Source organism: Ricinus communis, chromosome 8 (assembly GCF_019578655.1).
Source record: "Ricinus communis isolate WT05 ecotype wild-type chromosome 8, ASM1957865v1, whole genome shotgun sequence".
Taxonomy (NCBI): Eukaryota; Viridiplantae; Streptophyta; class Magnoliopsida; order Malpighiales; family Euphorbiaceae; genus Ricinus; species Ricinus communis.
The window spans coordinates 9,155,147-9,182,972 of NC_063263.1; the positions used below are offsets into that span (position 1 = coordinate 9,155,147).

At 34.0% G+C, this 27,826-nt stretch overlaps 6 protein-coding genes across 14 annotated transcripts; 1 reads left to right on the forward strand and 5 right to left on the reverse strand.

Annotated features, from left to right (window-relative positions):
* Nucleotides 1-1,087: 1,087 nt before the first annotated feature.
* On the reverse strand, nt 1,088-7,225 carry LOC8274489 (sulfite exporter TauE/SafE family protein 3). Of its 6 annotated transcripts, none has more exons than XM_015717350.3 (13): nt 6,949-7,225; nt 6,465-6,642; nt 3,866-4,025; nt 3,401-3,601; nt 3,260-3,324; nt 3,142-3,169; nt 2,967-3,058; nt 2,808-2,894; nt 2,666-2,716; nt 2,345-2,566; nt 2,145-2,238; nt 1,905-2,045; nt 1,088-1,783 (listed from the first exon to the last, which is right to left on the reverse strand). In XM_015717350.3, exons 3-13 carry the CDS (start codon nt 4,020-4,022, stop codon nt 1,698-1,700), a joined length of 1,224 nt encoding a protein of 407 aa, XP_015572836.1. In that variant the 5' UTR covers nt 4,023-4,025; nt 6,465-6,642; nt 6,949-7,225; the 3' UTR covers nt 1,088-1,697. The 6 variants fall into 6 exon arrangements, with proteins under 6 accessions (XP_015572836.1, XP_015572835.1, XP_048234627.1 ...); XM_015717349.3 differs by having other exon boundaries at nt 6,880-7,225; XM_048378670.1 differs by having other exon boundaries at nt 6,865-7,225.
* A 543-nt stretch (nt 7,226-7,768) lies between these two features.
* LOC8274490 lies at nt 7,769-8,818 on the reverse strand. The gene is given in 2 exon segments (XM_015717352.3): nt 7,769-8,048; nt 8,050-8,818. Coding segments are annotated over 2 exon segments (513 nt in total). The 5' UTR covers nt 8,508-8,818; the 3' UTR covers nt 7,769-7,993.
* A 223-nt stretch (nt 8,819-9,041) lies between these two features.
* On the reverse strand, nt 9,042-13,494 carry LOC8274491 (ras-related protein Rab7). 2 transcript variants are annotated; one of them, XM_048378672.1, is made up of 7 exons: nt 13,373-13,494; nt 11,435-11,461; nt 11,236-11,335; nt 10,254-10,400; nt 10,097-10,177; nt 9,729-9,874; nt 9,042-9,411 (listed from the first exon to the last, which is right to left on the reverse strand). In XM_048378672.1, exons 1-7 carry the CDS (start codon nt 13,420-13,422, stop codon nt 9,342-9,344), a joined length of 621 nt encoding a protein of 206 aa, XP_048234629.1. In that variant the 5' UTR covers nt 13,423-13,494; the 3' UTR covers nt 9,042-9,341. The 2 variants fall into 2 exon arrangements, with proteins under 2 accessions (XP_048234629.1, XP_002516039.1); XM_002515993.4 differs by lacking the exon at nt 13,373-13,494 and adding an exon at nt 11,750-11,911.
* Nucleotides 13,495-13,498: 4 nt separating this feature from the next.
* Nucleotides 13,499-14,845, forward strand: LOC8274492. The gene has a single exon (XM_002515994.4). The coding sequence runs from the start codon at nt 13,744-13,746 to the stop codon at nt 14,698-14,700; it is 957 nt and encodes a 318-aa protein (XP_002516040.2). The 5' UTR covers nt 13,499-13,743; the 3' UTR covers nt 14,701-14,845.
* A 2,593-nt stretch (nt 14,846-17,438) lies between these two features.
* LOC112534354 (blue copper protein 1a) lies at nt 17,439-19,130 on the reverse strand. Its single transcript, XM_048378354.1, has 3 exons — nt 18,902-19,130; nt 18,632-18,766; nt 17,439-17,998 (listed from the first exon to the last, which is right to left on the reverse strand). The coding sequence occupies exons 1-3, from the start codon at nt 19,085-19,087 to the stop codon at nt 17,696-17,698; spliced, it is 624 nt and encodes a 207-aa protein (XP_048234311.1). The 5' UTR covers nt 19,088-19,130; the 3' UTR covers nt 17,439-17,695.
* A 185-nt stretch (nt 19,131-19,315) lies between these two features.
* Nucleotides 19,316-25,201, reverse strand: LOC8274494 (proline-rich receptor-like protein kinase PERK15). 3 transcript variants are annotated; one of them, XM_048377985.1, is made up of 8 exons: nt 24,694-25,201; nt 22,567-22,983; nt 22,048-22,134; nt 21,870-21,940; nt 21,349-21,425; nt 21,030-21,174; nt 20,332-20,490; nt 19,316-20,186 (listed from the first exon to the last, which is right to left on the reverse strand). In XM_048377985.1, the coding sequence occupies exons 1-8, from the start codon at nt 25,046-25,048 to the stop codon at nt 19,878-19,880; spliced, it is 1,620 nt and encodes a 539-aa protein (XP_048233942.1). In that variant the 5' UTR covers nt 25,049-25,201; the 3' UTR covers nt 19,316-19,877. The 3 variants fall into 3 exon arrangements, with proteins under 3 accessions (XP_048233942.1, XP_002516042.3, XP_015572846.2); XM_002515996.4 differs by having other exon boundaries at nt 22,567-23,016; XM_015717360.3 differs by having other exon boundaries at nt 22,567-23,025; nt 24,694-25,200.
* Between the last annotated feature and the right edge of the window lie 2,625 nt (nt 25,202-27,826).

Genomic DNA, 27,826 nt, shown 5'->3' on the forward strand with positions numbered 1-27,826 from the left:
GTTTAGTTTAATTATAAGATAGCTTCCTCAAAAATCTTCACAATAGCCAACCTTAAAAATATAAATTAGCATCTACCGTTAAGAAATTTTGGAAATATATAATAAAATTAATGAAAAAAATATTAAAATTAATATTTCGAATTTAAAATTTAAATTATAAACCCAACATTTCTAGTAAAGAATACATACATTTGGTAAGATATTTTACTATTTCTATAAAAGTATGATATTATCCTTATATAAAGACTTAAAAACACTACATCGATCCGGATCTAATCAAGAGCTTATAACTCTCTACAATTGCAATATAAATAAAATTTTCAATTTCAACAGAAATCTCAGAATTTTATTAGTTTACTATCTTAACCTCAAGTCTAAGTCCAAAATATCATTTAATTGAAGTTGAGGTTAAAAAATGAGGTTCCATCCCATGATTTTATCCTTTTATATAGAGTAACTAAATTGGACCAAATCGAGCTCGAATTGAAAGTTTCTGAATGGAGTGGAATTCAAACCTACCATATTTGTACTCTGTTCACTTTGATCAAATCACTAGATAGAATGACTTGAGTCTGTCAAAATTCTTTTTGGCTGCCAAAATATGGTGTCAACTTCTATTTTATATTTCCTCCAATTTCTTTTGCTAGTTGTTCTTCCCCCATAGAAGGTTGTGCACTTTATACTAGAAAATCATTTTTCACTTGCACGTTTATTCTTTTCTTACAGGATATCTTCAAAAGGTTTTGACACCTAACTTTTGTTTCTCCCACTTCTCTGTTATCTTTGAACTTTGAAGTGTAGCATCTCTACAAATCATCCGAGCACTTGCAGAATCTCTACAAGCCCAGGATTTAATGCTTTGTTATCCCAATTACTGTCCAGGCAATGCTTGGCCAGCATGTTGCTTTTTGTTTATGCATCACAACAGGTGAGATGGTCTTCTCGTCTTTTTGTTATTATTATTATTACTATTATTATGGATATAAATTATTTTTGGAGGCAAAACGCATACAATTCCATATAGATACTTGCATTCCTTATAGGCAAGGGTAGCATTTGCATTCTGTTCATGCACAGCACACGCATCTTACCAAAATAAAATAATAATAATAATAATAATAATTTCTATAACAAATCACAATTTACAATCCAAGATGGCATGCTCCCATTGACGAGTATCTAATAACAAAATGATGGCCTGCTCCCATTGAAGAGTATCTAATTCTAAACTTGATTTTATCAAACAATTGAAAGCTAATCAAACCCTTTGGAAATAACAAGCATGGTTACTTGGATATGAGCTTAAGAGGACATTATTAAAAATTAAACGAAGAGCCATATACATTAAACTATTCAATGTTAGGCATGCAGGATCTTAGGTTCCACCCTCCATTCAAAAATATTACCAAGTCAAGAACAGAGACGCTAACCAATCAGCTAGAAAATCAATCTTAAGTTTCCAACAGATAACGCGATGAGTGCTTGCAGCTTCACAAGCCTCTTGCTCCAAAGTGGGAGGAGGCGCATCAGACAAGTAGGACAGAAGAAGCTCCTTTAGAATTAAAGCTCCAGTCATGTCAAGGGATTAATGTTTCAAGTCATCAGGCAAGTAACATATAATAGCTAAACCAAGAATCTGAAGTTATAGAAGCAATCGTAATGTGGAGGACTTCAAATGTAGAAAATAGAGACAGATACTAAGCTTCATAAGAACAAATGTCCTCGAATCCCATGTACTCCTTCCTTTCGATCTTTTTAATTGCACGTGCTATGCCAACACCACCTGCTCAAGGACAAAAACAAAAAGGCTTCATTAATGATGACAGCAATATATGAGATTCATATGAAAATATCACATTGTCTATAAAATTTTGCAGAAAATAAGCGGTTAAAATAATACATACCGAGTGATATTGCACTTGCAAAGATTGTGAAGGCTAGAATGAAAATTATCAGGGATGCTCTCCCCAGTAAGCTAATCAACTTTCTTACCACATGTTGCCCCACAAATGCAGCAATGATAGCCACAGCAAAAAGGTAAAGAGCTGTTAAGAATAGAACAAATAATTAAATTCTCTGATGAAAATATTTTCCTCACAATTGCATTTTGATGAGCACTAAACTCAGTCAGCTATCTAAGTTACCATAAGGAACAGGGAAACGTTTGAGAAGATAATATTCGATGACGGACATGGAAGCAGAGAAAGCCATAATAAATGTAGCTGTAGCACTTGACACCTGCAATAATGCATTAATCCAGACATAAATCAGGTTTTACTTTAACATAAGCTACAGTAATCGGTTCTTTCAGGAACATCAAATAAAAGAAGCAGGGCAATTACACCTGAGGAGGGATTCCCATCTCCAGAAATAGAGGACCTAAAATGAACCCGCCACCAAGTCCAAGCATCCCACCAACTACACCAGCCAATATACCAATGGCAGAATAGGAAACAAGTTGGTGGATTTTCCAGTTTGTGCTGACTTCTCCCCTGGATGCAATCTTTCGCTGGCCTTTATACAGGCTAATTGCCTCATATCCAGTTACACCAACAGCTACAGGGATCTGAAAGGCAATATGGAAGCATAACATCTGTCCTGACTTAACATAACATTTCTCAGAGATTTAGGAATGATGCAAGTCATTTATTTGTGATGAAAATACCTGTAATGTGCTTAATACCCAATATGTTACTGAACAAGTTGTTGAGTAATTCTATACCAAACAGATAAAAGCTTCCCATTAGTTTTGCTCATGAGTACCCAAAAAATTAAGTTTTCAATGAATAGCAATAAGCAGATAAAACCTTGCCAATCTGCAAGGCAAGAATTATCGACCAAACAGCAACAAGAAGTCCAAGTTCCTTCCAGCAAACATTCTCACCAATAGAGACCTGAGAAGATTACAGGAGTCAGTCCTGTAAAACTGTAAGTAAATGAACCACAAGCCGTAGAGATATTTTTACCTTCTCCCTTTTGGACTCACTGAATTGTGCTTGAGCAACAATGGTGGAGCCCGTGGGAGGAGATTTTTCCTCCATCTCTTCAGTTGTGTCCTCTGATTAATGACAAATTTAGCTGCAGCAAGAGGAGGGAAAGAAAAGGAAAACAATGCACAACTCAATTTCATAGACAACTCACCATCAATTTCCAAGTGTCTAGCAGCCTCCTGCGGAATTATAACAAGTGAAAACAAGTAACAAGCGGAAAAGAATCAAGTAAGAAAAATAATGCTTATAGAGCGGGAAACTTAGAGGACCTTTTTCAATTTGGTTTCTTGTTTCCATGTTTCAACACCCTTGAAGAATGCCTTGCTCGATGTCACTGCAGGATATCCAGAATGACTCATGTAGCCCAAGAAGATTAACAAATAGATATTCTAATAATAACAAAGAAATACCTATGAAAAGAATGATTAGCAAAATTGTGATTGCCCAGTCTGCAAAAATGACGTTGAGAGCAACTCCCAGGCTAATTCCTAGGACCAACATTGGTTGAAATAGAAGTGCTAGATCATAGTCAATGATAGGCAGCTCAAGTGTGGGATGTCTTAACTTTAAATTGTAGTAAACAGTTGCAGCTGCTGCACCTGTTATCATACCTTAGAAAGCAAGCAGGACCAACAAAAAGATGTGAAATATATTCACTAAACAATTATGTAACGAAAGTCAAGAAATTTTGAACCAACTTTGAGATTCCTAAAATAAATATTTCGAAAACTTGATAGAAATTTTTTGAAATCTAAGACAAGAGAGCCTAAGCGGCATTCATTTTCTCTTTTGCACGGAAACCCCTCAGTGCTCGGTAAAAGTAGAATTGAATAGTAAAAATTGCCATTTGCATTTGAAGGTGTACATTTTCTTACATTTTGACAAAGCTGTTGATGATTTCGCATCAAACCCAACAATCAAGGTAAGCATAGGAACAAAGATGCCACCCCCGCCAACACCTCCCACACTCCCACATGCTGCACCAAAGACTCCAATTACGCCACCAAGCACAATTTTCCAGCCAAATCTCATTTCCTGCAAAGCATTATCTCAAAATAATATAATCAAATTCAACTGCAACAAGAATTTTACATATGCACACACAGAAAAGAGAGTCAAAACTCAAAAGCACTTCAATTAAAAACTATTCTAACATAATTACTTTGATAGCCTGTCAGTATGTTTACAACCCCTTCCATCCTAAAACTTAAAACCATATCATGGTTTTCCAAGCTGTACTCAATAAACAAGTGTTGATCCAACAAAATTACATGAAAAACATAAGGTAATGAAATACTGAATTACCGGCCAAACATGTTTATAACCCAGTCGGCCTTTTTGGTAAAAGAAGTTTGATGCCCGCGTTACATGGTGGAACTCAACCTCTTTAGGCCTTTTATAATCTGAACCTAGTAGTTTCAGTCTTGTCTCTGATAAAGCAAGCAATGAACCTACAACAAGAAAACTGCTTAAAATTGCTCCAAGCATTATCAAGCTCCACCTCACTGACCAAATCTTGGCCATCAGATTCCTTAATCTCTCTCTCTCTCTCTCTCTCTCTCTCTCAAACAAAGTTTGATAGAAAACTCTCAAATCCAAATCTCCAACCCAAGTTCTAATATACGGCTCTTACACATTTTTCAAATATACTGCAAGCAGATGCTATACTCTTAATTGAAACAGACTTGATAATCCAGGAGCAAATCTGACTGAAAAACGCATATTTTGATAATCACCGCCTACGCTAGAGTTCATAAACTCCAGATTCAAATTCAACCAGTACTCTCTCCACCTCTCTCTATTTCTGTTTTCTTTTTATCTAGCTACTCTTTTTCTATCAATTTGTCTTGTGGTACATACAATAAAATCAAAGATGAAAGCGACATAAAGCCGATATTCCAGAGAAAACAGGTTCCTTAAAGTTAGAACATTTATTTATCACTTCATTTACTATTTTCTTTCCTTAGGAGGTAAAAAAGAAATAACATTTCAAAATCATGAGAGAACTACAGAAATATTACTTCAAGCAAGTCCCTGATGTAATGGAACTAACAAGAAATTGTAATTCATCTGCATACAGGAAACAATAGCTCCCACCATAGATACAATTCACACACAAAAAATGTATAAAAGTGAAATAAATTATTTTAGATGTGACATGAAAGTTTGGAGTGACAGATGCATCCTCCAACCACACACATGGCATATTGACCATCTTCACGTTTTTCTTGTAGTTCTAAATTCATGAACTTACTTCATAATAACACTAAGCGTAGCAAAGACGCTAACATGCAGCAAATCAAAATCGTGAAGAAAATTGCTCATTTGTCGTTTTCCAATTATTCAAAAAGGTACAATACTATTTTCTCGATCAACTGCTCAGACAAAGAATCTGAATGAAAGAAATGATTTTGCACTCAGCTATCTCCAAAATACAAAGGCATTTTCCCACTTAGTTTTCCAGTCATGAACTTTGTGCACGATAGATTCCTAGGATGCTATAAGATTATACGGAAATACAATTAAGATTTATTTACAAATTTGGATTGAGTGTTATAAACTCAAACATTCTACAGTCCAGATACATATAGATATTGGAATTTCTTTAACGTGCTACAATAATACTTGACTATAACATGATAAAGCATTATGTTACTGTTCCATATTATCTCTTGAAGAAAAATAACATTAGTTCACACTTGTGATACACACAGCTAATCCTAGTTATGGTAAACAGGAAGCCACACAAAACTCGTCCAATTTCAATGATACTTGACTTCAAACAAGGAAGATATGGTCCGAGGATGATATTTGAGGCTAACATTAGATGTAATAGGGAAAAGAAAATCTTCCCAAAATCCCGTTCCCATCAAACCAAGAATAGAAGTGAATAATTTCTAGAGAGAATCCGTGCTGCTTTCATCTCTAACACTTGAGAAAATTTTTTGGCAATGACAGAAATTTTGGATGCTAAATAGAACAGATCATGCATCTAAACAAACATAAAGACATCACGGCCAGCCTTGTCTGAGAAGACATCATTAGAAAATACAAAATGCCAAGAGTACAGAACTCGTGGGCAAATTCTAGCCATCTCTGGGCAGAAGGCTTCTCAAGCAAGGTTGTATCGTCAGGCTTGCAACATTAAGTAAAGTTGAGATACAGACGCCAAAAATCTATACGCTTTTCAACTTTTCACACTATGTCCCCATTTCATAATCATGAAAGAGATTTCTTCTCGGAGGTATGATTCCAAGATGAACCAATTGCATGATACACCTCAATGACAGCATCCTAACTACTGGAATTGAAGCATGATACATCCATTTAAAATTGAAATATGTGACACATTAGATTGTCAGCAAAATTAATAATCTTGACTGTTTTTACCAACCAATAAAAAAAAAAAAAAAAAGTTGTTCTACCAATAAATATGAATTATGCATGTTAAATTTTAGGAAGCGAATAATATACCTCTCCTAATCTTCTTCAACACTTAAAGGTAGAAGAGTCCTCTTACTTGACTTGGAAACTGAAAGAACTCTCTAGCCAGCTGCATTCCATACATCATTCTGCTCTCCCAACCTCATGCCGCCGAGTGCGTATGATGTCCAACATAGTTATCAAAAAGTTCTCTTGATTCGCAAGCATTCTGTTTAATGATTCATTAAAATTGACAAAAGAAACCAAACAAATATAGTTGTCTAAATACTTACAGCCAATTTATTTTATATCTGACACTTCAGTCATGAAGAAGAGCCTTATTTCCTATGAGTATCTTATAGGCCTATATCTGCTTAATTCTTTTGGGGTTGGTCAAATTCAGGTACAGTATCTGAATTGATTGATAATGTGATGAAATGAACAAGGATACTAGCATAGTTGTTACCACAAAGGCACAGGCAAAACTGAACAGCCCAAATATCACAACCAGCATTCTATTCTTGATCTTCATTACCTTCACATCGACAATCTACCCACAGTTCCTTCAGCATATCCATTTTCCTTTCAACTAAAACTATACACCGGTTCCTATTTGTCACAGCTTCAAAAGGAAAAATAATTGCAGACTCAAAACCACTACTCCTGTGTCCATCTAATTCTGCTCACTGGTCTAGTTACACCATAATGATCTTTACAGCATAATTTGTATCTTCAACCCACCCAATTGCGATTGGAACCATTTTTCATCCTGCTTCAGTATCTCTTTTTCCCTTATTCTCCAATTCGGCTGCCTGCATATTGAAGCAGGTCATTCGGCTGCCTCCAACTTATAAAATTACGGTTTTGAAACATTGAACAAAAACCCCCTAAAACAGGTTTACAACGTTTCAAGATAGTTTTTTGACACAACAAAACACATATACAACATTAAGAAAACAACTAAAACAGAAATTATCTATGGAAATGAATATAAAACACATGCAAAACATTAAGAAAACAATTGCAGCAGAGATGACCTATATAAATGAATCTTTACACCAGCAGATTAGACAAAACCAGGTAACAAATTCTAATACTACTATGACAAAACCATTAGGCTGCTCAGCAGTATCCAGATTGTCACTCCCCAAGACCATTGGAAATAAAAAAAAAATTTGCTAGAATAAAGTCATAATATCATATAGAGGGCTTATTCGACAATGTAAATTGTAATACCAAAAAAACACCCAAAGTACAAGGTCTCATTTTGTTATGTTGCCATTTATCACAAATAATCCAAGAATTACAACTATACTTCACTACTTGGTCACAAGATCTTATGCATTTGAGAACAATAATAGAACATCTAATATATTCATATACAACACAAGAACAAGTTCACAGACTGAAACATTCACTTAAGTTCAGATTAAACAATACAAGTGTTACAACAAGATTAGCTCATGTACAAACAACACAATGAAACAAACACTAGAGTACTACATAACTATATTAGAAACAAAAACGCAGATACTATAAACTTTTTTCTAATTGGGATAAACTTTTTTGTAATTGGGTTTTTACACAAAACCTTCAGTCAAAATTGGCCTCTCACCTTCTTCTTTCTCCTCCTCAATCACCCCCATTTTCTCCTTTCTTCTTCTCTCCTCCAATCTTTAACCCTTTTAACCCTTCATTAACACACTCCTTTTCTTTTTCTCTCTCCTTCACGTCATCACCGCCAACCACCACCACCTTGTCCTTACCCTCCTCCACCACTCCCCCACCCTTCTCCGCCACACACGGGCCCGGCGCATCTGCCCCACTCTCTACTCCCGTCAAACTGTCCGGCACAGCAGATTCCGGCCAGGGGGCGCCGTCGACGAACTCTTTAGCTTCATCAGGCCAAGGGTCTTGCACACAATCGGTCTCTTCATCTTCGTCGTCGCTGGTCAAGATTGAGGTGACGCGTGACTTAACGGCGGAGGCTGCTTTAAAAAAAGCTTCTTTAATTGAATCGGGAGGTAGAGCACAGTCTTCGAGGCCTGCGTCTTCCAGACGTGGAGGGAGGATCTCGTTTATTGATTCTTCCATAATTTAATCAAGGATTGAAATTTTTGATACTCCAAAAACCCTAATACTTCTCAAAGTTTGGCAAGTTTCGGTTTTAGTTGTTCTCCTTTAAAAGCTCAGTTGCTGAAATTATTATTAAAACATTAAAATAAAATTCTAGAAAGGCATAAATATTTTAATTTAAACCGACTCTGTATCTGGATCAATCCAGAAAAACATTATCATAATCTGTTGGTATAATGCATAACTATAAGTATTACACAAATAAACTAGATTATGAAATTTTATATTTTTCTACTCTCTCAGCCTCGTGCTCTCTCTTAATTGAAGAAAAAATTCAAAAAGAAAGTAAATTAAATTAAATACAAAATTCATTTCATTTAAAATAAACTTTTATTGTACCGAACACCAGACTTTATTTGCAAATAAATTCTATTGAAAACACATTTGTATTCTGCATAAAATCTGAAATTAAACTTAATGTCAAGCTGAATTATGAGTTGTGTTTACCTTCCATGTTTCAGTCATATCCTATAATCAATTCGGTTCTGAATCTCAGCAAAAGGTTCGTCTCTTTTTCTCAATTACATGTCTACCTTAAAATTAAACATTAAAATCAAAGAACATATCTAGATGAGTCGCATATTACAATATTAAGTACAAACATAAAACTTTCAGAAAAGTAGACATCAAAATGAAAATGGAACTGTGTTTCCACAGCTACATATTATACATGTAAAAGAATTTTCATTTTCCCTTGCCCAATTATTGCTCCCCACTTATAATCACTGCATATTCAATTGAAATTTGACATATATGAATGACAGTTGCATTTCCAGTTCAAAAATCTTCCTTCTAACATTCACACCCTGTAGATCTTTGCTGCCTCCCTCCACCCCCGACATCGATTGTGTCGGGAAGGTATCTATCATCATCACCAACAAAAGACAAGTTCAAAATAATTAGTTACTGCTCCATGACACAAGACTTGGATCAGATGATTACATGTTTGCCAAAGAAACAAGAATGTGGATAAGAAAAAGGTGAACTAATTCAATGATTTCAGAAATTGTCCCAAGAGCAGTCATAATGGGACTACTATAAGTGGATGACAGAATAGAATTATCAACCGAGTGTACTTCTACTGAATTGATTTTCAAGAAATGCCTTTCTGCTCAGCAGAAAAAGGGGACCAAAAACATTTGCTAGTTGCAAGGTTTCTCTTCTTTTCGTTTTACTTACATTTCTTCTTCAGGTTCATTCTTGAGTGCATTTTTGGCTATGCACTGGAAAGCAGCATCCACGTTAAATCCTTCTTTTGCAGAAGTCTCAAAGTAAGGTATGTTTCCCTTAGAAGCACACCATGCCTTTGCCTTCTTCTCTGAAACCTAAAGTCAACAAAAAACCACATTTGCGAGGTGTCATCTATCAAATGGATATACATCTTCCAGAGCCAAATATAAGGTTTAATACAAGATGTCTAAACAAAGAGAATGAGTTCTCTCCCTAGTTTTATCCTCTCTTGAACTTGTAAAAACTGCCATTGCAAGAAAGATTCTCAAATAAAAAGGGGGAAAAGAAGAGGAATATTATGAAGGAAATTAGCTTACCACCCGACTATTGCCACCATCAACATCTATTTTGTTCCCCAACACCACAAATGGGAAGTTCTCAGGGTCAGAGGGACTAGCCTGCACAATAATATTGCAGATTTCAATCGTTTAAAATTTTCAAAAAATATGTTTAGTAACTAGAATTAACTAGCACCTGAATCAGAAACTCTTCTCTCCAGTTATTAAGATTATCAAATGACTTCATGACATTCACATCATACACAAGAACACAGCAGTCCGCACCACGGTAGAAAGCCACTCCAAGGCTTTGAAACCTTTCCTGCCCGGCAGTATCCCATATCTGTATAGATGAACAACAAGGCTCAGAAAATTCCACTCAACTTTGAGGCCCAAAGATAACTTGTTCATATTACTTCATCCAAATGAGCGATCCATTAAGAAGACATAATCTTTTGTTATGCTGACCTTGCAGTATATAATATTGCATCTAAATTTGTTGGTTCAAATTTAATATGTTCAAGCAACAGTCTTTGTACCTTTCAAACTATCCAGATTTGATATATATTAGTTTGCTACATTCTGCGATCAACTCAAAACTACAAACCCAACTGCTTGGACCAACTCTAACAATTTTGACCAGCAATCATACCAAACTAGAAAGTCGTTCCAGTGGACAAGGCATACTGCAAATGCCAGTTATAGCCAGCAAGACTTTAATTCTTCATTCGATCATTTGATCATTGTTGTTTAATTATTCTCATGCTTCAATATATTTAACTTGATACCTTACATAGCATTCTAGGTGAATTTCGCTCCATTCGATTCAGGAATATCTTTTATACACATTAAGCATTCCAGATTTTTGGTCTTTGGTATACCAACAGGCTAATTCTCCAGCATTCTTTGCTTCTATTCGAACTTACTGAAAATTTCTAGTAATTTCACTTAATTAAGATGTGGCAGTTAATGAGAAAACATGCTTCAAACTATGAATTCATCACATTTCCTTTTTCTATATTCGTCTAGTATAGGGGAAGAATACCTTCGTTTTCAATTCCCATCAATACATATTCCCTAGTATGTATGTGCATACAACAGATCAAATGCCAGAGAATTAATAAATAAAAGTAAATTAGTAAAATAAATAAATAAATAAAGTAGTCGAAAGAAATAACCTGCAATGTAAATAACTTATCCTCAAATTGAACTTCTTTTGTCAAAAAATCAGCTCCTATTGTCGCTTTATACTGGTTACTAAACTTACGATTCACATACCTATAAATTCCCAAAATTCAAATAATTCATATCACCAAATTATACAGCCATTAAAAAAGAAAAACAGATTCAAGATCTAAAGTTTTAAAGAAACATTACTGATTCATCAATGATGTCTTCCCTACCCTGCCAAATTATCATAAACAAACAAAGAAAAACATATCAATTAAAGAGAAAAACAAAAATTATATATAAAACTCATTAACATTAATTTTTTTTTTAAAACAAAAAAACACGATTATCAAGATTAATTGCGGCTACCGCTCTCAATAATATCTAAAACGATACAAATAAACTAAGATTCAAAACGACGATTAAATTCTGAAAGAGAGGGCGAGAGGTAAATTCAAAAAGAATACTAAGAAAATAAGAAGAAGATGATGATGATGAAGAAGAAGAAGAAGAAGAAAATACCCGCTGTCACCGAGAATTATGACCTTAAGGAGCATGCGTCTACGGGAAGCCATTAGATCTCTATTATTAATTCGAGAGAATTGAAAATCTGTGTTTATTAACGTTATAATTTTTTTTTCCTCTTAATTCTTCAAATTGTGCTTCAGATTGTTTATTTTTGTTTCTGTTAGTTAAGGGAGAGGAGAGATACCGTTACTTTTCTTAACCAGTTTTCCCATAATGCCCTTGTGGTGGATAGAATATTCTTTTTTATACCCTTTTCCATAATCCTAAAACTTTATAAAAGTATTCCTTTCAAAAAGTAAAAAAATAAAAATAAAAATAAAAACTTTAAACTAAATGTAAGTTTTCGCTTTCTTTTCCGGTTAAAATGATTTCCAGTTGTCAGTTTTTAGAATCTGTTTAAAAAATAGAGTTAGAAATAGGAAAAGAATAATAACATTTTTGTTTCTAATAAATATATATTAAATTAAATATATAAATATAAATTATGAATTATCAAAATTTAGTTAATATTGGAGATTGACAAAATCTCTTTTTTTTTAGAATATAGTAATTTATTTTTTATTTTATAAAAAAAAATCTAATCTATTGGACAAACATATTAACTATATCTGTTTTTAAAAAAATTATATATATATATATAATGATACTATCAAATCAAATATAAACACATTAATTAAATTAAATTTTCACCAATAATTTCTCAAATTAAAATATGACTCAAGTATATTTATTTTTTCCATATAAAAGAAACAATATTTGTCTTAATCATACAATTAAAAAGTTAAATTACATATTCAACATCCGATGTTCCATGGGTTCACCAAAATGTCAGAAATCTTTTGTTCCAACTTATTGGGCACATCTTTCTCAAAGAAAGAAAGAAAAAGAAGAAAACTTATTGGGCACATGTGGTTGTGTCGTGTTCATTTGTTGGTCTGCCGTTTGGTGTGGCTATTGTCGCTTCTGGTGTTGTAGATTTTGCTACTGCTGTCGTTTGGAGATCTGGTGTTTTGTTGAAGGCAGTTGGTGCTTTTTTATCCTCTATGTAAAAAAAAAGCACATTTTATTTGTTTTTAGAATTCTCGGTTCAAGTGATTTTCTTTTTCTTTTGCTATTGATTAGATGGTTTTGATGTATTTGTGAAATTAGATAATCAAATATTTAACTAACTCATTTTTCATCATCATTATTGTTTGAAGATAAATAATTATTTTAATAATTTTATCAAAATTTATTTATTTTTTATTCTCAATTTTATATTGACTGTTTTAGCTTTACTATATATATTTTATTATGTATTATAAAAATAACATCTAATAAAAATATAAAATTTAAAATTAATATTTTTTTTAAGAGTATTTAAATTAATTCTTAATTATTTTTTTTATTTTTATAATTTTAATAAAAAATAAAAAAAATTGATTAATTTCCTTCTTCTTTTATTAAAGATTATTTAATAATATCTCTAAATATAAAAAGTAAATATTATTATATTGTTCGTCCTTCTTCCTCTTTTTTTTTTTTTTTTTCTTTCTTTCGTTAAAATACCTTCTCCACATCTCCTTTTCTGTTCACTGTTAATTTAGAAAAAAAGAAAAGAAAAGAGAGAAAACTTACCAGGCACATGCTTGTAAGTTGTAGGAAAAAAAACTACTTGTTGGGTACATGAACTTCAGTTGGCCCACTCTCCTGACCCAAACGGTGATTCAAGTATCGGGTCGGGCAGCCAACCAGTCGTCGCCTACCAGCCTGGTGTAAGCTTGAAGAATAATCCTCAGCTGGCGACTGTGGAGAATCAGAACAAAACAAAAAGTCAAAACATTAGAGACAAAGCATAACTCAGCACAACTCACCGATTCTGGCCTTTCTGAATTCTAAATCATGTGCTGCAACAAAGCCCATTTCCCAAAATTTACTGCTTTATACAAAAAGCTCAAACTTGATCTCAAAACAGAGACAGAATTAGATTAAAGAAGTTTCAATTAAGAATGGGGCTTTTCTCTCTTACAGTTGCAGGTGCTGGTTTTATGCTGATTGGTGCATATGAATCTCTCTCAAGTTCAATGTCATCTTCACCTGTCAATCATCAGATAACAAAATCAGCTATAGAAAAGAACCCAAAAGGCCAATCTTTAATTTATATCGGTATCACTGTTTTCTCTTTTCTCTTTATTATCGACTCTTTAATCTCTCTTTTCAACGCTATTGATTCAAAAGATACAATTGGGTATGCCCTTCAGTTGCAAGTCCTTGCTATTGCTGCACTCTTTTTGCTGTATTCAATTTTAGGTTTGCTATCCAAATTCTCAAGTTCTGTTCTTTTCCCTTCTTCAATCCTTAATTTGGTTCTTTTGTTTGCTTTCGTGGAAGAGTTCTTGTTATATTATTTGCAAAGAAAGGACACAAGTGGGATTGAGAATAGGTACTTTGACCTTCTACTTGTACCTATTTCAATTTGTGTGCTTTCTACTATTCTTGAGTTGAAATCTTCTTCGAAATCGAATAATTATGCAAGACTGGCACGCGGGGTTGGGCTGATTTTGCAAGGGACTTGGTTTGTGCAAATGGGTATTTCCTTTTACACCAATATGATTGTTCATGGTTGCTCTTTGCATGAGAGAAGTAGAGGGGATTATACTATAAAATGTAAAGGGCACCCTGAGTATCATAGGGCTAGAGGGATTGCCACGCTTCAATTTAATTGCCATCTTGCTTTGCTTGTGGTTATGGTGACGAGTGCTTACTCCATTATGGCTAAGAAGAATGGTGGCCGTGACGATTTTATGCGATATAAGCCGCTTGGAGCAGAGATGCAGCAGATGGAGATTAATGGGCACTTCACTTTGGATTCTGACGAGGATGAGATTCAAGAAGAGGAGAATGTGACTGAGGAGAAGTCAACTAGAGTTGAAGTGGGTGTTAATGGTTATGGTTCTCATGAGTGAGGTAATTCTGGAGGTTAAGTTTGATTATTCTTTTATTAGTGGAAAGAGAGGTTTTCTTTTACACTTTTCCCCCCTTTTCTATATGTAAAGCGATGAGACCTCAACTATATTTTTTAGTTTTATAAAGCGACTTTGAGTTTCTTCATTTCTTTAGGTGGAATTTTGACTTTGGTCGTCTTTTTATCATTTCTCGCCATTATTGTTTTAAGTTCAATGCTGATATTGAACAGTTGTTAATTGGTTAAGGCGTTTACATTTCAGCAAATGAGAAAATAAGGTCTGGCATTTGAGCATCAAGGAGCTCAAGCGGGTACTATGCTGTGTGTAAATTCAATCATATACATCTCTTTACATTGTATTTCCAAATATAATTTGTTGGGCATAGAGAAGCATCCTTCATTTAATTGTGTCAAATGCCGTTCTTAAGCTATCTACTAAAGGTTCATAGAAATTCTGTGCAAATTGAAACTGAGTGCTGTTGAAATCCTGAGCATTTGTTGGACTCTCTTAACTAAAATCTAGTGGGCATGACGAATCACCTCCAAGGCACTTGAGGTGGCATTTAACCTTTAAAGTTATTCAATGGCTTTTAGGGAGCATGGTGGTTCGGGTGCAAAAGTCTCCTTAGTATTCAAGAGTTCGATTGTTGCAAGGCCATCTTGCTTTGCAGAAATAAATCTTAGAGGCTAATAGCAGAACTAGTTATGGAATGATCTTGCATGTTAACTTTCTTGTGGCAAGTTGCCTCGAGTTCTTTTCTGGCAGAAGTAAAGAATGTCTCTGGGTAACTTTTTCTTCTTCTCTTATTTTTAACAAATCCATGCATATTCTGAAGTTAATGGGTCTTCCAAGGTTATTATGTGTAGCATAGCATCGCATGACTGTCATGTATCATTTTTGTCAGAGTGGGGATTGGGTCCATAAGGAGACTGTGCACAGATCACCAAAGTGCCTGATACTTTATCTAGGACAAAATTTTTGGAGGCTAATGTTCCAATTCAAATACTATGCTAATTGTCCGCAATTTGAAATTCTGGAGTGGCTGAGATATAAAAGCTGAAAAACTGAGTTTGTCTGAATGAGTGTTCTTGATGGACGGTTATCAACTCAGCATCTTTGATGGGGATTAAGCTTTGTTGCTTTATTTGCTTTAGTTATGTTTCAAAACTTCATATTGCATACTTCTTATCCTTCCTAGATCAATAAGTTGGCCACTGTCACAAACAATGATTTGGTTGGAAGGCCGTCTCAGCAGCATATAAGAAAGCTTCTTATAATCTTAGTCCTTTAACTACCATTTATATCAGGCTTTCTTTTTTCCATGAAGTTGCATAGGTTCTTCCTGCAAGTTGTAACCTAATGAGGGTTGATTGGCTACTTTTGAATTGCTCACCATCACCTTTTGTGGTTTCTTCTCATGCTCTTTCATGTTTTAGCCTGCAGATTTGTGAAGTGAACCTATGTAACCTTCAGGGAAATCATTTAGAACTGTAGGATTGGATCGCATTGTAAACCAAAAGTCTTTTTCAATAAGATTAGAGGCACACTTAGTCATATTGGTGTTGAAGTCGGGGATCGGTTAGTGATTATACTGTCGCCAACAACTTTAACCTATGATGTTTGGAGTTTGTCATCCTCACTGATCTGCACCTCTGCTGTATGAGCAACCTGACTACCAATTCAACAATAGAAAACTTGCTTTCGCATTCCAGTTCTCTGCCTATGTTCTTTTCCTTTGTTCTTATTTATAGTTGAAGCATACAACGTTCGGCAGTCTTGCGGGAGTGACATCCTCCACCAGGTCCACTGCCTCCATGTGCACTGCCTTTTACATTCTGAACCTGGAAACTGAAGTTGGCTCTGACCAGCCTAATGACATTTACCACTTCTGCTGCTTATATTGGATAACTGCTGATCTCTGTTCTTTGGCACTTCTTATTGTGAGAGGATATCTTGCATTCAAATTTTTAATTGAGTAGTCACTTCAAGCAGATTGAGCGCTTATGACTTCACTGCATCATTATGGCTTCTTTTCTTTTTTTTTTTTCTTAAGTTGCAACTTACAAGATGAAGATATTCGAGTATTTTAAGCATTACAGATCTCGTTGTTAATTGTTACTACTTTTCAAGGAATTGACTGAAGACGATGGATTGAGCATAAGAATGAGGGAGAGATTCAAGACGAGAAATATGTATTTGAGAATTGCTTCTACATAAGTCATATTAGGTTAGAGCCCGCAGTTTCGCATTCACTTTTAAAAAAATTACTGAGCTTTGCACTTTTTGACAATTTTCTTGAAAGAATCCATACTTCATTTTCTTGCTCCAAAAAATTATTCAGGGGCTGAGAAATTCAAATGATGGTGGGTATAATTGTTATAAAGAGAGGAAGATGAGGATGAGAAAGTGTGAAAACAAAGTTATTCTTTAATTATTTTGAGTTTTGAGCTTTTTTGAATGCCTTTATGAGTCAGCAATATTTTACTAACTCATATTTTCTATAAAAAAATAATAATAATTATACACCTTAACAAGCGAGATTAGAAAAAAGAAAATTGTCGGTCCGGGCCAGGAAATGAAATTCATTAAATTTGTAGCGGCCGGATTGTTTATTTAAACAAAAAATGAAGTATGTGAAGTGCTGTTTAAAGACCGAAAGAATTGGATAAATTCAGGAAATTTTTAGACAGGCTAAGAATGTATTTGAAATTTGCTTCCACACAGTCATATTAGCCACTTATAACCCGCAGCTTCACATTGATGAGGCAAAGAGTAATAGATTAGATAAATTCTTTTCTTTTCTATGTGGAGGAAACATTTCAGCTATCAGAAGTTTCATCAATTAGAAAGCTGGATACAGAGTTTCAGAATATATATAACTAGCACTGAATGACTAGAATTTGATCATCTAGAGCAAAATCTCCTACAACATAACATTTATTAAGAATCAGTACTATTTCCCTAATCAAACCACGACCCAAGTCCCTGTTGCAAGTTATCCCCACATGAGAAAGTTGATGAATAGTCTCTTTCTGGCAAGCATACCACCGAGTGGAGAAGGCACCATGCTTGGAGATGGAGCTGGAGCTTCAGATTGCACAGTTATAGTAAGTTTTTGGCCACCAACCTCACAGTGCTTGCCTACTCCACATATATACCATTTTTTCCCAGGCGTTGCTAAAACAATTGTATCATTCCCAGTAGCCAAAGCTTGGTCCAGTGGTGGAATATTGCAATTGTGAAAGGCTGTTCTGTTCACTCTGAACACATTGTGGGCACCAATAGTGGTGTAAACCTTCTAAGGAAGAGAAGGATACACGCCAAGATCGATACTTATAAAGTTTGCCAAAAGATATTTGCAGAACTATCACCCTTATTTATAAAGAAATAAGATCAATAGCTATAATGGAATGAACTTAATTAATCCTAGAAACTAACAAGTTAATAGAATTAAATTAAGGTAGGAGTGAAATCAAAACCTAAACAATAAGTTTTAATCTCAAAAACACTTAAAAAAACTCTTTAAGTAAAAATAAGATTTTATATTCAATCAAATATATATGTATGCTTTTGCAGAATTACATAGTTCTATTTATAGAGTTTAAATAATTCTAATCCTAGAATGACTAGGATATGTGGCCAAGATTTCTAAATAAATAAAACTTGAAGTAAAAAAAAAAAAAAAAAACTCCTATTTTAACTTGGACTTGTTAAAAGAAAACTCCTTGTTTGACTTGGATTTTGATTTTGAATATTCAACCTTGGACTTGGGCTTTACGTTTGGATTTGAATTCAACATAAATTATAGTTGATCTTCGTGTCTTTACGTTAGGCTCTAATTCATGAATGAAATAAAATTAATCAAAGTTGAATCTTGATCTTCTAAGTCCAACTCGCTATCCTTGCTTTTTGAATGCATCTTATCTATCACGTGGATCATGAAAGAATACAAGGCAGCCTTGAATGTCTTGCTTCTAGCTCGTATGATTGGACCTTCATAATTCAATGGATCCATTCGCGGCTTGCTTGGTGGTAAAGGATCAGCCTTGATTTCATCATCAGGATACTGGAAATTACAAAATCAACCATCTACATAACGACTTCAGTCAAGAAACTTCATAATGCATAAAATACATTGTATAAGCACATTGGACATAATAAATATTAATGTATCAGTGTGGACCATATAATAGCAATTAACTCTTGAAATGAGATCTTTACCTAGTTTGTCTCCACCGCGAAAGTCCTTGCCCTGAGCCCAAGCTTGGTAATCAAACGCTATAGTCCACCCTGTTTCATCCCCAACAATGTACTCTTTTGCCAAACTAAACATAGGAACAATGGCAACAGGGAGCACAAGGATGAGGATTGAGCCATGAGAAGCCATTGGATTTGTCACTTTTGACTGAAATCCTTATTTTGTCTCAAGGCTAGAAGAGAAGATACTTGGAAGAAGTGTAAACTTGGAGGCCTTTTTATAGATTTTTTGAGTGGCAAGTACTCGAAACAATTTGACTGCTGATGGCCAAGGACGGCATGGCGGCCGAACAAGGGAAATTGGATTCTGTACAAAACATTCTTTAAGGTAACAAAATGTATAGATGATTACAATACATGCACAAAGAACTTGGAAGTGTAAAATATCAAAAAGCTAGAGTGGCTTGGTTTACAATTGATCCTTCATGGATGCCGCAAGAAACTACTATGCCAATGGTGTAACTGATAATTAGCAAAGTTGCCGCATGAAAAGGTAAATGGAAGTTAATTGATCTTCCCTACCGTATCAAAAAACCAACTACATATTCTTGAGCATATACAAGCAATAGAAGGCACAAAACGAGACTCACAGAATACAGTTGTCTCATCTACAAAAAAATGGCCTAACTAATCATATAAATCCTATCTCATTCGTGTCTCAGTTCCATTTTACTACGTCCCTCACCATAGTCTCATTAATGAATTAAGTGGTAATTGTCTTGATTTTATAGGATCAACCACACCTCCTCAGAATCATTCTTCAGATAAAGTTTAAATACTTCTTTTTTTCTTTTGCAGATCTCATTTATCAAGCTGATTTTTATGGGCACTTGACCTGCCACTGATGGTGAATCGAAATATTAATTTTTGCGCAGGCTCGCTGACGTGAATTTGATGGACTGAGACAATGTCATCAACTGTCATGAATTTTCGTGGGAACCCTTGACTGCTGTCTCCTTTTTCTGTGCTTCCATCTCTTGTGTAGTTTGCTGGCCTTCAGTGCTAGAGCTAGATGGCTGCAGACCAAACTCACTAGTGACTCCACTGTACTCACTACTAACATGTTCTTGACTTTCTAGTGCCATCTTCCTGAATCTTTTCAAGTCTTCCTTGTATTGGCTAGAACTATAGTCTATGCTTCCATAAGAACCATACACCGTGCTGTGACCAGGAGTGATTCCATCACTTAGCTCATCCAGAGACATATTCCCTTCCAAAGCTCGAATTATCTGATTTGATGGTAATGGTAGAAGGGTTATGTGCCAGGATGAAGTTTAAGTTAAATAAATATTAGTTCCAGTAAATCTCAAAACGGCAATCAGTCAATGAAGCCATTCAATCTAGTAACTAGTCATAAGGAATGGCTAAGATCACCTGGCTCATTCGTGGCCGAAGCCGTGCTGAATGACGTATGCAAGCTGCAGCACAAGCAATCATTCTAGTCATTTCAGTGGAATCATAGTCCTGCAATTTTGGATCAGCTAGAGCATCATAGATGCCACTTTCCAAAGCTTGATTGAGCAGAGGCCTTGCCTGCGCATTCACAAAATAGTTGATATCCATAATGGAAAGTAGCATTTACCTATTTATATAACAGAACATATTGTGGGCAATAAATTGGGAAAATTTGCACCTACTCTAGTTTTCCATGTCAATCAAACTTCATCATAACTAACTTTTTGCTACTATGTACATATTTTGGCACCTGATAATTAAGCTCTATAATGCTTATTCAGAAAAACCACTAGATAAGGGCTAGAGCACAGTGAACTCAAAAAAAAAAATAACTATCCTAAATTATCTTTAACACTTGCACTTTGCTACATATCATTGCTACCATAGGATGAATTTCCAAACTCATCTAGTGCCATTAGCATATGCAAGTATCAGAAAAATATATTAATACTGCACAGCAATCGACATTTTCTGGAAAATCACAATAACAGGATTTTTCTCCTTCACATTTTCTAAGAATTCACAGCTGCATGCATACTTGAGGATGCAATTATATGTTTGATACTGTTGCATCATGTTATACTGATATAGACTAGTTTCATCAAAGGAGTATGTACCCAATCTACTATGCTATCATCAAAGGTTTGAGTTCTATCAACAGGCCGGCGACCAGTAATCAATTCCAGAAGCACAACACCAAAGGAAAAGACATCCGACTTCTCTGTAAGCTTCCCACTAGAGGCATACTCTGGAGCCATGTAACTGCAGTTGGAGAAGGTGCAATAGAAGAACTGGTTCAGAAAATTTTCCCACAATAACAGAAAGTTTGAGACAAATGAAAAGCTCAAAAAGTAGCCTCTTCCAGCCATCAATTATTCAAGACATATATAGCATAGTTATTTTAGTTTTCCAGAAAATATTAAATATGTGCCATACCCAAAAGTACCCATCACTCGAGTGGAGACATGAGTATCTGTATCCAAAGAATACTTGGCAAGCCCAAAGTCAGCAACCTGAACAAAAAAGGTCCAACTGGATTAATGGCATCGGATAATTTAGCATGAAAGGGAACCTAAGTTATCACAGTTAAACTATATAGTTTCACATGGCAACCTGAAATGAATTCATGCATTTCCAAAAACATTTCCAAAAATATATGTTTAACAATCAAGTTTTGGTCCCATCAACATGACTTTATTTCCAGTTGAATGATTCCATCAGTAGGGGTGAAATCACGTCATTGTGACACTTTTATACTAAGAAATATATAACAGCTCGTAAGACTTATAGAAGCCTATATAACATGACTTCTTGTCTGGATAAGAGGGATGGATGCGCATCATAATATTCTTCAACAAAATAGCAGATTCAACTTCAAAGCCTATCTGATGAATATAGAATAGAGAGCCAAAAATATTGATAGAGTACCAAGAGTAAGATTTCTATTTGTTTCATACCTTCGCTTCGAAGCTATCATCAATAAGAATATTGGCAGCCTTGATATCTCGGTGTATGATCTTGGGCTGACCTAAAGATGAATTTACCAAAAATGATTAAGTGATGATCAGATATTAATAACAAAAGCCCAAAAACTGAGGGAAGTAGCATTTATATATGGCCCCCTAAGAAACTCACATTCTTCATGTAGATAAGCCAATCCTTTTGCTGAGCCAACGGCAATTTTCATTCTGGTTGACCAGTTCATAGTTGGTCTCCCCTTTCCTGTGAGATCACTTATGTTTGTTAAGACATTGATATTCATATGTATAGCTGGATATATAATTATAAAACTCACAACACAAGCCAAACCTACGATTGTCAATCTCATATGAAATGCTTCAGACCTCCTTGCAATGATGACACCTTAGTCTGTGGATTCCTAAACTTCCCTACTTGAGTTTTATAAAAAAATAAAATAAAATAAACTCCCCCCTTGAACTCAGGAGGTGACTCTATAACATATGGAAATTACCAAAATTCTGCTACTCTTCCTCTCTCTAGTATTGCAAACCAATTTAAATTGCTACTCTATCACTCTCTTCAAATTACAAGCACCAGAGAAGTAAAAATTCTACGCATTCAGTGAGAAACATGTCCTTGTTGATATCTTAGGACTCCTAACAAGAAGGAAGAGTGATAACAGCGAGTACTCACCATGTAAATGGAATTCCAAGGTGTCGTTCGGAACAAACTCATAAACAAGCATCCTCTGGGCTCCAGTAATGCAGTACCCAAGCAGTGAAACAAGATGACGGTGATGGACACGACTAATGATCTCAATCTCTGCCTGAAACTCACGCTCTCCCTGTCCACTCCCAGCTTTGAGCTGTTTAATTGCAATCACTTTACCATCATTGAGAATTCCCTTATGGACATAACCAAAACCACCTTGACCAATAAGGTTAGCATCCGAGAAACCATTGGTAGCCATTGCTAGTTCTTCATAAGTAAAGGTACCTTGTGACAACCCAAGAATGCTAGGAGATGATGATGCAAATGGTTTCTCAGAGCCCAAACCACTATTTGTCAAAGGAGGTTCGTGGGAAGCAGGACCAAACACTGGTGAGATTCCTGGTGGAGGGGCAGGCCTTAGCAATGATGTCACTTTATTGTCTTTAGGTGAATGATTGTTATGTTGCCAATGTTGAGGCAGCCCGGTTAGAAATAATAAGGCAGAAAGACAAAGTGAGACTCACTAGCAGACTTGGATCAATCAAACAGTATAAGAAATGGAAAATTCATAAAATCATAAATTTAATGTTGGATTGAACTAAATCAGCTGAAAATTGAAGCGATATGCATACACACAGGATCAACCATTTCAAGAAATAAATGTCAAGAGGGAGAAACAACATGAACAAGAAGATCTAGCAATTGCTGAGGTATATAACTAGAGGGGCAGGGCTCTAGAAAGTCTCTCAAACCTCAATAAATACAAGTATCTTTAGTAATTCAAAGCTCTATTCATTTATGGACCCCACAAATCATCTCTTTTCATATTTATATATGTATCATATAGCAGAACACAAAATGGCATCTATAATACGACATAAACAGAAAACTAACATTAGGAAGCATCAAGAAAAAGAAGATAAGAGGGTTAACATGTAGACTCTAGAGAGATTTCAGAGAAATAAAAAGAAAATAAACATGAGAGAAACCAGAACATCATAGACACAAGTCAAAGTGAAATTTAAAGTAAAGTCTGTGTAGTAGCATTCAAATTCAAACTTTTTGTATCTTTAAATTCCTCTAGAAACTTTTATCTTCTTTTTTGTCTCTTAAAATATGAGCTTATTTAACTTTATGAGGATTATGACTTTTATCTGTAAAATTAAAAACCCGGAAGGTAAAGTTATATTGTTTCAACAACAAATGTTTAGAATCAAGTAAGAATCTACATAGAAGCAAAATTAATACATTACTAGATTTTAACTAAGCAGTCAATAAACAAATTTAGAAGTTTAAGATAAATATATTACCAAAACAAAACTAATACATTAGCCAATTGTAATGCTTATGAGGATTATAATTAAAATTTAAAATTAGTGAATGCATATAATATAAAACAGTAGAAATCATCATATATCCCTCCTTCTCAGACTTAAATGTTTAGCTCCGCCACTAGGCCTACTGACCTACCCAAAGAACTTGAAAAACTTCCAAGAGATAAATATATGTTTATAGATACAATATATGGAGACATAATGCCAAAAACTTGAAGAAGACACTTCACATCCATCTTCCCACTCATACATTTCTAACTCCTAAGCTTCTATTCCTCCACGTTTTCTCTCCTCTAAGAGATGTTCAATACTCATAATCATCTAGATACCTCCTTAGTTCAATCTCCTGTGTGAAGTACAGAGGCCATTGTTAAAGCCATTTACTTCAGTTACAGACAGAAAAAACACACACCAAAGGTCACCAGATCCTAGCCACCTTAGCATTTTTTTTTTTTTAAAAAATATATATAAAAGCAATAGACAAAAATTCTACAGTTAAAGAGCAAAGGAAGAACCTAAAATTTGCAGAAACGAACAACTCAAAGTGAATAGAAAAAAGAAAAAGACCTTTATAATAGCTAGTATTTTACAAAACGCTACAGACCAAAGTCAAAACAGAATTAGATTATTTTCTTTGGTTTGAACATGAAGAGAATCAGATTAATCAATAGCATTAAGAAAGAGCATAACTTTGTAGTGTAAAAAGAAAGAAAAGAAAATGTGAAAATTAATTATCTATAATTTCATGATTCTTGAAAGTGCATAAAAATGAAACCTTTAGGTCCATGAAGGTGAGCAAGTGCTTCCTTTCTCTTCTTTCTTCGATAAAAGATAAAAAATATGCCGACAGCAATTAGCACAATTATTGCTCCTAAACCTATTCCCACTATTAGCCCTGCAAGAGTCCCCGGCGGCAGTCCCCGTGACGAAGGTGGCGGAACTAAACCTAGCGTAGTCGATCCATTCGTAGTAGCCGACGCTGGTGAAGGCGGAAGGGCTGTTGAGTTGGTCACCGGCGGCGTCAAAGCAGTGGAGTTTGTGTCAGGCAGCGGAGGCGAAGAAGCAGTGGTGTTGGTATCCGAAGGCGGAGGAGGTAAGGTGGGAGTGAGCTCCGGAGCCGGCGACGACATCGCCGGAGAAGAATTCAGGCGACAGAAAAATGGTTCAGCTTTAGCTAGAAAAGAAAAAATAAGGACACGTTTACATTTTTGTATTTCCACATGGGCTGATTGGAGCTGATGGAAGTAGAGGACCAGATGCTGAAGTGGGAATGATGATGTTCTAGACCCCACTCAATACTCATTACAGCGGAAAAGGAAACTTCATTACGACGTCGCTTTTTACTCGGCTTACAGCATTACACGTTGTCGACTCATTTGTCTGTCCATTTTAAATAGTTTTATTTCAACTGTTTGCTTATTACATTGTTTCCATTTTCAAACGACTAAGAATTTCTCTACTTAAGTTTTAATTGGTTATCCTTAATTAAAATATGTAATAAGTTATTTAACTGATTTGGACTCAACTTAAATGAATAATATAAAATTTATTGAACTTATAGATAAATATAGTAAATGGACTAACATAGTTTATATTTTAATGAGCTGAAATTACTTAATTATTTATCTTATTATTTTATGGACATGGCAATTTATTTTATTTTATTTTTATTTTCATAAACATAGTAAATTGAATTAAAGTAGTGGGGTTTGGCTTCTTCTTATTGACAGGTTCTATTTTCACCCTTTTTCTTTCTTTTTTTATATTTTTATGTATGGAGCCGAACTCGTTTGCAGGATTATTAACAAGAACATTACAACTGTGTTTGCTATGCATTTGGATTATTTGGTGCGTCATATGATTCAAATATGTTGTGAAGTTAAAAATTAGATTACGTTATGTTACTGAAATCTGCAGTTGCAGGTTAAATCAACACTGTAATAAAGTGAACCAACCAAAACATAAGAGATTCTTTGCCTTTCTTGTTTATGGATTATTGGTTTATGTCTTGATCTTCTATGCTAGCTCATATGAGACGCATCATGGATACTTTCTCATTTTATTTTCATACTAAATGGGTTTGTGCTAATTTTAACAGTTTATGAAGGAGAAGAAGAAGAAGAAGAAGAAGAAGAATTTGAATTGCCATCATGACCTGTTAGTTAGAGAAGTAAAAGCATGGCAAAGTAGTAATAAAGGTTACAAGTTAATTTATCTTTTTCTTATTTTTGTCTATTTAGCAGGTTACTTAATTTAATTAATATTATAGTTTAACAGTAAACATACAAATATATAGATCACTCACTGCCTTTGAGACGTCTTCAGGAGCATAGTCACTGCACCTCTACATACTGATTGAAACTCTTTAACAAGATGGTCCCTTTTTCTTTTGGGGGTATATTACTAGGACCCTAGATATATGTGAAATATGCAAGTGGATCCTTCATATTTTTAATATTAATTTTTTTCTTTTTTATTAAAATTATCCGTTAATATAATATAAAAAGATTAATTTATTCTTAAATATTGTCAACTTTTATAAGATGAATTACTATGATCCCTATGCTATATTATAATTACTATAACCCTCTCATCATATATTGAAATTATTATATATTTTGAATTTATAAAATTTAAAAGAACAATTTATGAAGCTCTATTTTATATTAAAAATCAATTATAATTATGGTAATTTAATTGTAAATTAAAAAATAATTAAATTTAATAAAACGTCAGTAATTATATCTTTTTCATTTAAATAAATTTAAGAAAAAGCTAACATTGTATATGATATATACAATGTATAAAAAAAAGACATGTGTGACTTTATTGATTATATTATAATTATGAAATTAAATTTACTAAATTTTAATATATTATTAAATTATAAAAAATTTATAAGAAAATTATTTAATTTGATTTTCAAAATATATCATAACAAATTTATCTTGTTTATCTTATTATTATAATCTAAAATTAATTATCAAAAAATCTATTATAATACTCTATTTTATTGACGTTGTTATTACAGTTATTTATAAAGTTTAAATTTTATAATAAGTTTTTATGATAGTCTAGTTTTTTATGTTAATATATTTTACTAATTAATAAAAAGTAAAAAATAATTTTAGTTTTAGAATTTAAGAACCTATGTATTGCATTATAACTGAAGGGAAATAATAATATATTTTGGATAATTTTAAAATATTAAAAGTTATTATGTTTTGACTAACAAAATATTTTTAAAAAAAATTTGATAGGATGATGAAAAGTATATTAAATTAAATTCTAAAAAGATTATAATATATTACTAAAAAATAAAAGGTGGACTCGTATATTTCACATACCTAATAAAATTCTAAATAGCAGACCAATATTCACTGCTAAGCCATGCTGCAAGAGAACAAATTTGTAGGACAAAGAGGATACAAGATTTTACAGTCAATGTCTCAATAAGGATCCAACTCAGCAGTACTTTAAGAGAATAAATTTCTATAAAAAAAATAGGAATAAAAATGTCAAAAAGAAGAAGGGTTTTGAGTCTGACAAATAACAAAAATGAAGAGATGAGATGATTGATAGATAAATTATAGGAAAGGGACCTTTGATGGCAACATCACCATAATCTCAATTAATAAATATATGCAATTGAACAAACTTAATTCGGCACTTGATAATGTAGGCAGAGTTACATTTTCCGTAGAGAGGGCTTGAAATACTTGTTTCTTTTCTCCTACCCTTTGTCCATTTTTTACAGGGAAACAGAAATTACATATTCCCAAATTATTTAGTGATATGGAATTACATAATCATTAGCTAATTTGGTAATAATAATATAATGTTAATAATAACAAGTAGGCGCCGAGTTAAACTTTTGTTTTTCTCTTTTTCTTTTTGGACAATAGAAA